The sequence below is a fragment of the Heterodontus francisci genome, chromosome 2 (genome assembly GCF_036365525.1).
Source record: "Heterodontus francisci isolate sHetFra1 chromosome 2, sHetFra1.hap1, whole genome shotgun sequence".
NCBI classification, from domain to species: domain Eukaryota; kingdom Metazoa; phylum Chordata; class Chondrichthyes; order Heterodontiformes; family Heterodontidae; genus Heterodontus; species Heterodontus francisci.
In genome coordinates, this window is record NC_090372.1 from 77,073,321 (window position 1) to 77,088,732 (window position 15,412).

The window sequence follows — 15,412 nt, forward strand, 5'->3', positions numbered from 1 at the left end:
TCGTATTCACAGTATACTGCACAACAATGGCCAGCAAGTATACAGGACCTGCAAGAAATTCATCATGCCCAAAAGCAGGATGAAGAATGTACCCATTTCCGTCAATACTGCACACAGGGTTAGCCTCAAGAATGTCCTGGTTATAAGATCATGAAAACTTTCTACGAATTCAGAAAACACTTCGCTTTCATTGACGATTTGCTGGTGTATGATGACCAACTAGTCATTCCGAGTTCACTCAGATCGGATACCTTGGAACGTCTACATCAGGGCCACATGGGCACAACGCAGTGCAGAGCACGGGCTCAGTCATCAGGGTGGTGGCCAGAAGACATAGAAAACATGGTCCTGAATTGCCAATTATGTGCGACGCATAGACCAAAATAGAGAGAACCTCTGATTACAACAAAATTTCCAACCAGACCCTGGGAACGGCTAGGGATCGATTTATTTATGCACAACAGAAAATCCTATATAATTGTGATCGATTATTTCCCACGATGGATTGAAGTGAAAAGGTTGTACACAATAACCACGGAATCTGTTATCCGAAATTTGCAGGAGACCTTTACGACACATGGTATCCTTGACAAAGTCGTGTCAGACAGTGGGCCACAGTTTGCAAATGAATACTTCACACAATTTGCAAGAAAATGGGGATTTGAACATCTCACGAGTTCACCACGATATCCTCAGTCGAATGGTGAGGCAGAAAGAGGAGTAAGAACCATAAAGACATTGCTGAAGAAGAACAAAGATCTTCCAACCGTATTGAATAACTATCAATCTACTCTGTTGTTATGTGGACTGTCTCCTACTGAGCTGATGATAGGGAGGAAGATATAAACCCAATTTCCCTTTTTGCCTAGAAAACTACTTCTGGGGCTGGATGTCAAAGACTACCGAAAAGTCCAAGATAGAGAGATGTACTACAGGAATCAACAAGCTCACAATTACAACAAAGGATTTCATACCAGAAACTTACCTCCGCTAAAGGAAGGTGAGAAGGTATGGATACAATAACTAGAACATGAAAGTGTTGTCATCCAAAAAGATTAAAATTATCAGAGATCGTATCTAGTACGCATGGCAGACAGTACTATATGACAAAATAGAAGAAACATCAGCCCTATTTCACAGAAGCAACAATCAATCATTTATCTGGACAAACCAAATGATGAGCAAGAAACTCAGAGTCAACAGGATACTATAAACATTGGTCAAGGCCATCCAAGTCATCCAAAAAGACTTTCAAGCAAGACCACCGATCTTCCGAACCCAATAAGAACACAATCAGGGAGAGTTGTGAAGCCTGCTGATAGACTGAATGTGTGATGGACAGAGACTTGGGGGGAGATGGGGTCGTATGTAAAGTCAAAGTGAGTTAATGTGTATATATATATAGATATATAGATAAGGATAAAAACGTGGGGGAAAATGTAGTATAAGGGCCTGAAAGGATTAATGTTTGAGACAGTGAGAGTAAACCCTTCCGACAGTAGTGATGATGATGTAATAGTCACATGGATTATAGGCTGAGAAGAAGCTAGAAGCAGCACAAGGTGTGTTGGGTAGACAGGCTTGTGGAGCATGTAAATAATTATATCTGTATATAATAGTTACCCTTTAGCCCTGCAAGGAACCCAAGAACCCAAGATTTCTTTAGACAAAACTCGATCTACGCTATAGTACACAAAACTCAGCTCATAAAGGACTCGCAGCACCTGTCGTAGCCACAATGCATCTCCTCTATAAGAGGTGCTGGCTAGCTTTCAGCGGGGAAGGCGGCTTTAAACAGTGCTAGGAAGTTCTGATTTTGAGCACCCTGCTGATGCCTGCAGTTAATCAACAGCGCTGACTGCATGCAGAAGTCATGAAAATGAGCAGTAGGCACAAAGATGGAATGCTGCCTGCATTACATCAAACATGCGCAGGATAATTGCGCATTTATTTATTTATTTTATTTAGAGATACAGCACTGAAACAGGCCCTTCGGCCCACCGAGTCTGTGCCGACCAAGAACCACCCATTTATACTAACCCTACAGTAATCCCATATTCCCTGCCACCTACCTACACTAGGGGCAATTTACAATGGCCAATTTACCTATCACCTGCAAGTCTTTGGCGGTGGGAGGAAACCGGTGCACCCGGCGAAAACCCACACAGTCACAGGGAGAACTTTCAAACTCCGCACAGGCAGTACCCAGAATTGAACCCGGGTCCCTGGAGCTGTGAGGCAATCCCTGCACCCGTTTTCGGGGGCTATTCAATTAACCCCAGTGTTTCCGCTTGTGTGGAAGAGCAAAACTTAAAGGTTATCAATAAAAGCTATTCACTAGGAAATAAATAGGGAATTCAGAAGAAACTTCTTTTTACAGAGAGTGATGAGAATGTAGAACTCTCTACCACAGAGAGTAGTTGAGGCGAATAGTATTGATGCGTTTAAGAGGAAGCTCCATAAGTACATAAGGGAGAAGGAAATTGAGGGTTATGTTGATAGTTAGATAAGGAAGGACTGGAGGAGGATCGTGTGGAGCTTAAACAGTTGCATGGATTGGTTATGCCGAATTACCTGTTTCTCTGCTGTGTGATTCTATGTAAACTCATGCACCTCACCAACCACAAACAGGGATCCAGTGTCCACAGAATCACAGAATTGTTACAGTGCAGAAGGAGGCCCTTTGGCTCATCATGTCTGCACAGGATCTCTGAAGAGCAATTCCCTCAGTCCCATTCCCCTGCCTTCTCCCCATAACCCTGCACATTCCTCCTTTTCAGCTAACTGTCTTTTGAATGCTTCAATTGAACTTACCTCCATCACTTTCTCAGGCAGCACATTCCAGACTACATTGCCTGCTGCTACATAATTTTTGGTTCACACTGGTTTTTTGCAGCCAATGTTTTACCCCATACATCCTCTAAAAAAGATTATTTAAAAATGTACATGAACACTTAGGTTGAGGTGGCCACTTCCCATTAAATTCACCCTCAATCAATAGTCCCTGTAAAATTTTGTTGTTTTCAGCTGTTACAACCGACTGCTCCAGACAAAGCCCCCAATCAAAATATATGATTCTGATTGTGGTGGGAGAAACGCACTGTTAATTCAATCCCATTCCTCCACAGATCGTCTAACATATCATTTTAAACTTTCCAAATGAAAGAAAGACCCAGCCAAATTGTACCATCTATTAACCCCCGAATGAGGCTAACCAAACCAGGTGTCTTTTAATCAACAATTTAAATATTTAATTAAAAAAAACTAAATACTTAAACACTGTGAAGATATAAACAACATTTAAAATTGAAAAAATTAAGAGTCCTTGCAAATTTACAGTCCAATGTTGCTTGAAGTCCTCAAAGCCGTCTGATGGGGAAAAAAGGTTCCTCCACTGTTGAACAGTCCATAGTCTAATTCCGGCAGTAAGTGATGCTTTCCTTCTCCAGTGAATCTCAACAATTAACAACTTGCAAACACTTGCAATAGAATCAATCTGACTTGATAGTTTTTGAAGGATAAAAGATTGTCACAGTCTAACTTCCCTTCCTTCAGTTTAAATTACCAGAGATCTCTGTTTTGGCTTGACTTTTTTTTTAGAATTTTGAGAGATAATAATTAAACAGACTAAAATTCTCTTCCTTCAGTTTAAACGGCTGAGAGCTCTTTTTTCAGGAGCTAACACCATCTGTCTGTGTTCTGTTAGAACAGACTGTCTTCAACCAAAAAGCCATTTCAAAATTGAATTGTGACAAATGTATCGCATGATGCTCAATCCCAGTGGCTGTATCCATGGTAACGAGAATGCACCCTTTGAATCGCAGTCTCTGAATGGCTGTATCCAAGGCAATGAAAATGCACCTTCTCGGTAACTCAGGAGGCCTGCTGGTTCTTAAAGCAGTACTGATCTTTTGCAAGCCTTAAAGGTACACCACATATTCCCGGGAAAAAAAACTACAGGACCATGACACAGTGTGTTTTGCAATGCGCAGTACGTTTAAGTTTTTGCATGGCCACGCACACACTGTATTTAATACGGAACAGGACCTGGGCGGTACCTTCCAGGTTGCTGTGCGGCCACATACTTGCCCAGATTAGCATGAACAATGCCTATCCTTATGTTCCAAATTGCACTGCACTTCATGCTGTACCTGTACCTCCAAAACAACAAGTTTCACTGAGTCTGTAGATAGTTGGGACCGAATTTTCAAAGGGCTGCAGGGTCAGGTCAAGCACCAGTGCAAGCACGATTTCAAAATCGTGTTCCTAGAGGTCATCTCGAGATCCCGATGTCTCCAGGACAGATTATAATTTTCAAAGGGCCTGTGTGGGGAAGGGAATGGGAAACCCACTTGCTACCAATTAATGGACCCTTAGCCTCCTTAAGGAGCTTGTTAAGGGACCTGTGTGGCATAGAGTGGAATTTTTAATCTTTATTTCGGTGAACCCGAACAGTATGGTGCATTTTATTGCACTGCTGTTGGGTTTGCATTGGGGCCAAATAAAATTAATTGTCTTGAGACTGTTTTTTAATGTACCTTCTTGTGCCAGTGCTAGCGCTGGCCCTTCGTTTTTCTTTCGGGGCCACTTCCATCTTCGGGGATGCTGCTGGCCTGGTAAGGAGCTGCCTGTTCTCTTCAGCAAGGCAACGGCAGCCCCCAACGCGACTGCCACTTGCCTTTGCCATTGATGCCAGGCAGGCAGCTCCTGGCTCCTGGAGGTGCTTGGCGCCACTAGGTGGGTGCCATGTTTGCCCCTTGTCCAATTAGGGCATTTACATTAAAAATGGCTTCGCGAAAGCAATGCAGCTGAGGCGCAGAGCTGAACCCAGAATTCATCCGGATGTCAGGTTCCTGACTCCGATTTGAAAATCCATCCCTTGGTCTCCAATGGAGCTCCTCTAGGCCTCTACCTCAGATGAGTCAAAGGAAGCGACTAAAAATCTTATGATGCTCGTCTGGATATAGGGGCTGACTTTAACTTGGCCCACCTGGCAGAAATGGGGAGGTATCAGATTCAAAATAACTGTAGTGAACTTCCTGCCCTGCCGCTTAATTTATTGTGGTCCTCCACAGGGTGGCCCAAACACTTGCCTGAATCAGGTGGGAATCTCAATACTGTTTGCAAATCTGAGTTTTATGATGCAATTTTGAGGGACATCTGGGCAGAGCATGCATTGTGCATACTCTGCCCAGTGGACTGGGTGCTGAAGAGGATGAGATCCAAAAGGGAAAGTGAAAATTATTTTTGTGGGTCCTACAGGAGCTCCACAAGAATAATGCGGATGGCTTATGCCTTGGGCTCCCTCCCCCACCTCCACCAGCCTATCTTCCTGCTGGCCAGGTCAGCCTCTGTGCTGCTCAAATTTGTGGTGGTCTGCAGCCAAAGAGTTGTAGCAGGAAACTGTAATGTGCTTGCAGCTCACTGCTGGCACAATAATCAGGCCCAGCCTTTGAAACGGATTGGGAAGCCTGCCGGGAGGAAAGGCCTGGATGTTCCACTGACCAGTTGCCCAGAGTTAAAACCCACCATAATGCCTTGTAATAATACTCAAAATCTTAATCATTTCTGCTACTCAAGCAGATAAAATATTCCTGCTTTTGGTCACCATCCCAACCTTGTTCCCGCCACTTCTTGGTTCCGCTTATTTTTGTCTCTATGAAGTGGATTGGGATACTTTGTTGTGTTAAAAGTGTAATGTACGTAGATTGGTCAGGAACTAAAATAATGCTTATTGGAATTTTGAGTGGCATGAAACTTTGTGCAATTAAAGCAATCAAGTTTTGCCTTCTCTCACAACTGGAAACATTGCATATATTAGGATTTCAAGAGCATGAGGTAATTTCTGATGCAATTAACTTATGAATATGGGCAGCAATCAAACTGAGGAAACTAGCTAAATGAGATAATGCCCCTGTGCTCGTGAAGCTACAAATGTCTCCTTTGCTGTTTACTCCAGAAATCAAAACAAAAAATCTCTTTAAAAGTAATACAGTTTTCTGAAGCAAATCTTTAAATTAACTAGTCAGTCTCAGTCGCATCAACAAAAAGAATCTAATACAGAAATATTACATGATGGAGCTCTGCTTCCATTGCAACGTTAATCAAACTGGATTGTCCTGGATAGGTTGTACCCAGTGGTAAAGGCCAGCTCAAGCCGGATAGAACCACATCCGACCCCGAGTCCGACCCGGCCCGAGTTCTTTCATTTTTCCCTGCGCCCGACCTGGCCTGACCATCAGTGAACCTACCTTCCGTTTTTCACTTTGTTGCTTATCTGCACAAGCTTAAAAAAACTGTAACGAAACCACTGTTCAAGTCCAAAAAGTACATTAACATTGGAGCCACTGACTGGAGCTGGTGATAGAGCGTGTCTGACCCGGCCCAATACGACCCGAGCCCGAATGCCAGACCCGGAAGTGCGACCCGACCTCACCCAAACCCGACACATGTCATTGGGTCCCGTAGGGTTCGGGTCGGGTAGCCGTGTTATACGCAGTGGCTGTATAAAAGCTTTTGTTAGAGACCTTAGAATGTATCATCTTAACAAAGATACAGTTGAGAGGGGAATCTGGAAACTTGGCCTGTGAAATGATTGGTTGGTTTGAGAAAAGTGCAGCTCAGTAGAGAGCACATTCTGTTCCAGCTCAGTGAAACATATTTTTTTTTAGATTGATCATTTCTGGAATGCAGTTTGAGGAGAATTTAACAAGACAGTAGTTTTTTTTTTCTGCAGAACATTGTCTTGCTGGTGTTTGTTTCCAAGACTCTTCAGCTTTTGTTTGCAGTGCTTCCTCAGTGCTCCTGTGGTAACATTCATTTCACATTTAAATCTGCTAAATTTTTATTCCTGCAAGCAGTCTTAGCACCCAATCACATTGAAGAACAAGGCGTAACTTTTTCAGGGGTTTTTCCAGTGAGACTAATAGCATAAAAGTGGATCAGGGAATCACTGACAGCATCTTCAGAATTTCTACGTTTAACTGTGCATGTGCAGACACCAGAAGTTATTGTCACTTTCACAGTTGGAATGACGCCAAACATTGACAGTTTCACCATCATTACAACCACAAAATCTGGGCCTATACGATTGTAATCGAAAGATTTTTAACTGTAATTGTATGATGTTTAAAATGCCCAGAACTGCCCCAACCCTGTACTTTGAAATAAAGCACTCTGTACTTTTTGCAGGAGGCCCAGTGCTAACAGGTCATACATTCCTCTGGTGATTCCAGAAATTTGCATTTATTCTCAAAAAAATTGTGCAGGGGCTTACTGCTATTAACGGATGTGAAGTAGTCACAGTGAACATTTCCATTACCATACAGTTTCCTGCCTTAGATTCAGGATGACAAAGAGGAGAAGTTTTTCTTTCTTAAAAACAAGAGCTCTTTCTCAAATTCAGAGGCTTCTGATCTAGAATTTCGTTTTACTTGCTTTCTGAAATTAATCTTTTAAACACTAGTTTTTCTTGGAGTGAGGGGGTGGGTTTGATAATTCTGGTTACATTACAGGCTAAATATTTCTGAGTAAATTTTTCCCTCACCTCATGTTTTTGCTAAGCATTATGATTAATTGCTGCAAAGATTTGTAATCTAATCATTTTATTAAAGAAAGTTCTATATTCTGAAACATCTTTAAGGATTATTCTGCCAGCTGCTCTGCTTGTTTGATTGCCTTCACTTTTAAGCATCTCAGATCTGCTTTAAATGATTCCTTTACTGGAGAATATTGAAGGTTCTTAAACTCTTTTATTTAAAAAAGTGTTGTAAAATTGTTACTTTTATGCTCCAGTTTTTTTTCTGATTTTCGCCCCTCCTCTCCTGAATGTTGTGTGTTGGTTGTCTGGACTGATTCCCTAAAGTTTTGCTTGGGAACTGCCTCCTAGCAGGCAGTGTGCAATCAAGCAAATAGGTCTGAGTGATGGTGACACTCAGATTCCACAGCAGAAGAAATCAGATGTTTATTCAGCCCATGCTACTAAGCTTTATTATAGTCCAAAATTAATTTATTTGATGAATCCTCATTTCTTCTTTTGTAGGTCTACTATTTGTGTGTTGCTTGCCCATTTAAAGTGGATGCTTTGTGGTTTCCAGTCTGGCCCTCCTTAAACTTTGAGTCTGATTGGGCTGCAACAAATTGATGTTTGCTGATTTTTAAACTTGCTGTACAGATGTTTCTGCCTAATTGCTTGTGTACTAGTTAATAACGACCCCATGATAATTATGAATCATAAAGCTTTCATTCTGTAAACATATAGGTAGTGATGAATAATGCAGAGGAATGCATTAATGCAGGTGAATGTGTGGTACCCCAGGAGCATCCATGATAGCCTAATCTCATGCCAGCCCATGGTACCAATACTATTACATGTGCAGGCTGAGTGGTAGGTAGGCCCATGCCCCCCCATTGTTGCTGCTCAGCTGCTGCCATTTCCACTTGGTGATGGTTGGTGGTTCACTAGGTGCTTATTCCTGGTGAAAGAGACTGGGTTTGAGAGGGAAGGATTGAGAAGGCTGTTGGAATCAAATCAGGCTTCGCTGAAATAAATAGTAAAAAAAAAGCACACAAGAAAGAGGCATGCTGTAGCGTGAGTTAAAAACACTGTCGTAGAAAGGGGCCAAGGATTTTTTAAAAAGAGAAGGCTCGAAAAAATTGACATTCCAAAATTATTGGAGTCATAATTAAGTGGTAAAAATGTCAATGCACAAAGCACTCAGAACAAAATTGGAGGCTAGAAACAGTAATAATTATGGAGAAATATGATGTAGAAACTAACAGAGACTTGGCTTAGGTCTGGACAGGACTGCAGATTTAATGTCCAAGAGACATATAGAGGTAAAAAAGGGGATATGATGGCACCGTTTCTGACGGATTCTATAACAGTGCTAGAATGTAAGGTAATAAAACATGGTGTTACGACCAGGTGAGGAAGGGGTCTCAGGCTTCCCTCTCGCCCCTTCTCTGGTTTGGTCGTAATGGGGTTTATCTGTTTAAACACAGTAATTTTAGCTTATCATCTCAGTGAGCCCTTGCTCACTGTCCCTTGAATATAATTACAAATGAACCAATCAGACAGGTTTTCTTGGGTTAAACAAGAAAGATGTAAGTTTATTAACCTTATCACTCTAAACCGGTTAAAATTACTAAACTACGCGATGCATCCATGCTCACATGCATATGAGAGGCACACACACACACACAAATAGATACAGAGGGGAAGAAAGAATCAGGAAATTGAAGTAAAGTTGGTAATAAATGGAATGCAAATACTGGGTTGTAATGTCCTTAATTGAAGTTAAAGTCTTGGAGTCCTCGCTGGGGTCATGTGCACAATTTCAGGCTTGCTTCTCTGGTTCCAGAAGGCTGAAGGTAGGTTTCAACTGTTTCCTTGGTAGTCCCTGTAGTCTTGAAGTTTAAAAGCTGCCACCATGGTTTTCCTGGGATTTTGCTGGAGAGAGAGGCAGAGAGAGAGAGATCCTTTTTCCTTGAAGTCCAGTTGCCGTCTCTTTACCTTCTGAGGCACAATTCAAAAATCTCAGTCTTACCCCAGCAGGTGTGTCATGTGACCATTTCTTTGTTTGAAACAGCAGTTCTTGGAGGGTTGTTTGAATTTTAGAGTCTTCCAACATACCTGTTTGGGGGGAGGGGGGCGGGTGGTGATTTAGCTCTTACAAAGTCAAAGGGGTGTCAATGTCTTTTGATTACCCCTATTGACAAAACCAATCTTGCTAATTGAATCAGGGAGCACCCCCATTGTTCCAGCTAGACTGGTAATTTACTTCTGTCTCTCAGCCAGCCTTTGTCTTCTCAAAATGCAAATATGCTTGGCCATTTTTTTAACTGTTCAGTTCTGGTTTTAATAGTTATTTGCAATGTCCAGTAAAAGTTTCAAACAGTGTCCATTTGGGCATGTGTGATTTCCGTCACACCTCCACACCATGCCAGGTGAAATGCGATAATCGGGAGCATTTCAATATAAGTTTAAAAAGAGAAATTACAGGAAAACACACATGCATTTCTCTCATTCATTCTCATCCACTCAGAAATCTTAAAATTTGTTTCAGCCTGCCTTTTCTCTGCAATAGTGCTGCTTTAAACTGCCCTTTTCCCTTGAGGTGGGTCTGGGATGGTTAGGTGTTGCCCAGTGGTTTTGAAGTTTTTTTTAGTGTCAGCTTATAATAAGTTGGGAATGGTCATCCCAATAAACATGTGATTTTTGGGGAGGTTCGATATTTGTACATCTCCATAATTGTACAGGGTGCCTTTGTTCCTGTTGGGGTCAACGGGGAGATTGTTGGATTTAATTAGCTTTGGGCTTGAGCTCTGATCATGGGAGTTTGCAATGGGTGGATCCACTCTGACCTCACTTGCAGTGCTCTGGTGAGTGATCCAAGTGCTGCTCACTTTATAGCATTGTTGGTTCCCTTTTCTCTTGACTGTGGGGGAAAATTCTTTGCTAATCTCCCCTACGTACTCTGGGACATTCCTACTTCCAGGTATTTGTCCAGATTCCACTGTACTCCCCTACGGCACCTCGACTAGGTGAGGCATCACCCTCACTGTTTCTCTGCCCTTTTGGGGACTTTCTTTCTCCCTGCAAGTTTCTGAAAATGTGGTCAGCAGCCCTGGTAGGGTGCTCTTTTTGTCTACATTTACATATGAGGATGTGGGTTCTAATTCTTCCAATATTTCGGGGTTGGCTAACCAGACTGTAAGGGTTTTCATTTGGGAATCCTCCCGGACCTCCTTTAACCTGTATTCTTTGTCCCTTTTTCCCCTTTCTCCTCTAACTCTCTGCCAGACCTGTGCCTGTCCCCTTTTGCTCTCAGCAGGGGTCCCTCACAATTCACCAGCCTTCTGCTGGAGGGTTTCCTAAAAGCTGGTACAAGAATTAGGGGTGCAGATTTCACTATAGATTGAGGTTTCCCCTCAACCTGTCACATATGGCAAGTTCTACAGTACTTCACCACATCTTTGTGGAGTTTTGGCCAGTCAAACTGCTGTCTTATGCGGGCTTTGGTTTTTCGTATACCAACATGTACAGCCATTGTCAACTCATGGGCTATTATTAATATTTCTCTCCAGTACCTCTGCGGCACCACCAACTCATGAACCACTATCCACTGTTTGTCCTCTGGTCTGCAAGGAGAACTCCATTTCCTCATCAATACCTCATTCTTTAAATAGTAGCAATCAGGGACTCCCTCTACTTCACTTTAGGTTTGGCCAGCCTGTGCCAACTTTCTCAATATCTGGTCGGCTCGCTGAACCTCAGCTAGGGAAGATCCATTTAATCCATTCCCTGGGTCCTCTAACTTTCCAAACAAAGTTTCAGACAACCTTACAGCATGGTCATCTATCTACAGTGCCACTCCAGTCTCCTCTGGGGTAGCTGGTTTGGCCATGGCCCAAGTCACTACACATTCAGGAGAAATACAAGGGACCGTCTCCTGCCACTGCTCTGTCACTTTGACCTCCTGCGGTCTCTCTTCCACTACTGGGGAAGCTACCACCTTCACCCCACCAGATCAATACCTAGGAGCAGGTCAACCCTGTCCACAGGCGAACTAGGGACAATCCCTACGGTCACCGGTCCTGAAACTAGGTCGCACTCCAAGTGCACCTGGTGTACAGGTACAGGCATACACTGCCCTCCAATAACATTCATCACCATTCTGGTATGTACTGCACTCTCTGGGGGAAAGGCCATGCCTTTTCCCAGCAAAAGGGATCTAGTGGCCCCTGTATCCCTGAGCATTATGATGGGCTTGCTTGCCCCTCTAAGGTGTATGGGGTTACTTTCCCTTTGGATACTAAATCCTGATAACCTTCAGGGATCTTATTAAATTATCCTGCACCACAGCAGTATTTTTTCTGGGTCTTACTGCTGCTGCAGTTAAAGCCACAGACTGCTCTGCTGTGCTTTCCATCAGGGTCCCTTCTCCTGCACTGAGCGGGCGTGCCCTGATTAACCCTACAGGCTTTCCCCATAGTTTCCAGCAGTCAGCTCTGAGGTGACCTTCCTTATTACAGTGGAAGCACACAGGTCTCCAGGTCTCACTCCTGTTTAAACTGTTCAGTTCTGCTTTTTAACAGTTATTTGCAATGTCCAGTAAAAATTTCAAACAGTGTCCATATGACAAAATTAATACTTCCATTTGGGCATGTGTGATTTCTGTCACAATGACGTTTCATTAGTACTGGGAAAAGCTAGAAATGTAACAGGTTTTAAGCAACTGAAAGGGGGAAGGGTGGGAAAAAGAGAAAAGGGAATGTCTGTGATAGGATGGAAGGCAGGAGAGATTAAGTGACAAAAGGGTTGATGGTGCAAGGCCAAAGGGAGTAGTAATGGGACAAGTAAAGAAACAAAGGATGTGTCCAGAGGAGGTGTGGATAGCAGAAGGATGAACAACTGCCAAGAAACAGCAAAAAAAAAAGAAAAACAAGAAAGAATAACCAAAACCAGAAAAGGAAAAGGAACTAACATGGGGGCAGAGGTTACAATCTGAAATTGTTGAACACCATGTTGTGCCTGGAAAGCTGTAAAGTGCTTAATCAAAAGATGAGGTGCTGTTCCTCGAATGTAAGTGGTTGTTTTAAGACAGAATTCATTTGGATAAAGTTAAGAAATAGAAAACTAAATGGTACAATTCTTGGGGTGCATTGCAGGCCACCAATTAGTGGAAGAGGTAGAGATGGAGGTTTGCAGACAAGTTCAGCGAGATATGTAAGAACATCAGGACATTGAGCAGAGTGTGCTTTACTATCCCCTCCTCCTCTGACCTGCAACTGTCAGTGCATTCAATGCGCTCTGGTCTCTTGTCTTGTATGAGCCTTGACAGTGAGCGTCAACTGGCCATTCATCTAAGGGGCAACACAGATGAGTCTGAGCCTGTTCAAATTCAACGTCCACATATTCACACTTTGAGCAGCTATCACTGGATTGAGAATCTTGACCAATCTTCCTCTCTACACTCAGGCATATTATAGTGCTACAAAAGCAAAATACTGTTGGTACTAGAAATCTGAAAGAAAAACAGAAATACTGGAAATACTCAGCAGGTCAGACAGTATCTGTGGAGAGACAAACAGAGTTAACGGGCGGGATTTTCTGTTTTGGTTTGGGACCCTGACGTTGGGGTAAAATGCATGTCCTGACCCCACACCGCATTGGGAGCAGCCACCCAACATTAATTTTGGCTGGATTGGTCTGTGATAGGGTGGAAGACACGAGTGATTAAATGACAAAAGGGATGATGATGCATGGCAAATAAAGATGGTAATGGAGCAAGTAAAGAAACAAACGATGGATTTAGAGGATGTGTAAATTGGAATAGCAGAATCATCATCAACAGCTGCCTCTCAAAAAATGGGTGCAGAGATTATGGTCTGAAATTATTGAACTCAATGTTGAATCTGGAAGGCTGAAAAGGCCTAATCGAAAGAGGATGTGCTGTTCTTCAAACTCATGTTGAGCTTCAGTGGAACAGTGTGGGAGCCGAGGACAAAGAGACGAAAGTGGAGTGCGACAGACAAATAAAATGACAGGAGACTGGAAGCATGGGGTCACGCATGAGGATTGAACAGAGGTGTTCTGCAAAGTGGTCACCCAATCTGTGTTTGGTCTCCCCTGTTTAGAGCAGACCAAATTGTCAGCAGCGAATACAATATACTAAATTGAAAGAAGTACAGGAAATCATTTTTTCACCTGGAATGAGTGTTTGGAGCCCTCAATGCTGGGACACGTGGAGGTAAAAAGGGCAGGTATGGCACCTCCTGTGCTTGCATGGGAAGGTGCCATGGGAAGGGGAAGGTGTATTGGGAATATGGGAATAGTAGAAGCATTATTCAATATTCTAGTACTCTCTACCACTGCATCAAATGAAATCAGATTACACGGATAGACATTAAGGTAAATAAGAATATAATTTGTTTTTGTTAAAGCAGGCTAAAGGATTAGCAAATTATGCAATTCCCAAAATTAACAATTATTGCTGATTCTTCACTGATTATCACCAGCTGTTTAAGCACTTTGGTGGAGAAAATGTAAATAGTTAAGTGTCCCTAATTTAGGATGTTAGTTGATATTCAATGACAAATAAATGCAGCTCAGAAGAGATCTTTCAAAATCTGATTTTATTTATTTCAATCAACCATTAATCTGTTAAATGTCATTTTTAAAAATAAGTGTCTAAACATTTTTTCTTTTCCAAAGATGGATCGGCAATTATCCATGAGTCCTAATATCATGGGAATGCCAGGCCCTTCTCTAAATAATCCGTGCACTCCTCCTCAAGTCCAACAAATGCACTCAGAAGCCAAAATGGTAAGAAACAGCAAAACATTCTTGGTCTGCGTGAATGTGTATGTGGGTGGAAGGGTGGGGAATTATCTGTAATTTCCATGAACCTCATGGTTTTAAGTACATTTAACTCACTGTAAAATGTATGTATTACATGGTTTGTGAAGTTTTTTTAAGTTTGTATGTCTTTAAGTTTTTTTTTAAAGTTTGTATCACAAAATATGTTTCCAGCAAGGATCTATTGAACAACTTGTTTACCGTGCCCTCTGGGGCTCATTTAATGATTATTGCGTCTAATAATAATGGCTAAACTCTGGCAGTACTGCTCAGCTTCTAGGAATGTAAAAAAAAACAGAAGCATCTATAATGAGTGTTTTTTTTATACTATTCTACGAGAACTTGTTTAATATAATTGTTTAATGTCTGACTTGACAATAATGAGTGATTTCTGAATTTACCACTTATGAAATATGTAAATGCATAATATATTGGATGCTTCAGTTATTTAATGATCTATTGAGCTTTCAGTTCTTTGGTTTCTTTTGGACCTAGTGAATTTTTCAGAGTTTAGTTTTTGTATTTATGCTTTTAGAAAACTATATGAAAAGTGCAAAGGAGAACTTGAAAATTGACTCTGGATTCAGTAAAATTTAATTGGCTTAAAGTCAAAACTAAATACCAAGTACTAATCACTTGCTTTCTGACACACATCCTTGATAGTGTGCAATACAAGTGATGAAAGAATATGACTGCATTCATATGTTATCCAGTTACAAAACATTGCTTGCACAGTCTGAGATATTCAAATGTCTTTGTGCTGTATATTTCACAGCTCCAACGAAGAACATTCTCTTACAAGGTGTTAGTGTTCTTAGTCACATGTAAGTGGTTTGGTATAATCCTGATTAGTTTATTACTGCAGATAAATTCTGGTGCCTGCAGATAGCAGTTTATTTCTTTGAGCCCCAATATTTAAGGGGAGGGATTGGGAACGCATGTTTGCTGGAGGAATCCTGATAATACTGGGAAGGCAGTGGTCCTGCCGAATTTAACGGCAGGATGTCATTATCACTTTTTTAATCCGTTTTCTGCCGGCGGTGGCCAGAT

At 42.0% G+C, this 15,412-nt stretch overlaps 1 protein-coding gene across 4 annotated transcripts in view; it reads left to right on the forward strand.

Moving 5' to 3' along the window:
• creb5b (cAMP responsive element binding protein 5b) overlaps window positions 1-15,412 on the forward strand; it is a 559,467-nt gene that overhangs the window by 397,619 nt on the left and 146,436 nt on the right. For all 4 annotated transcript variants that reach the window (XM_068059425.1, XM_068059416.1, XM_068059435.1 and 1 more), the window contains one exon: window positions 14,219-14,329. In XM_068059425.1, coding sequence (XP_067915526.1) covers window positions 14,219-14,329 — 111 coding nt within the window. The remainder of the gene's footprint in view (window positions 1-14,218; window positions 14,330-15,412) is intronic.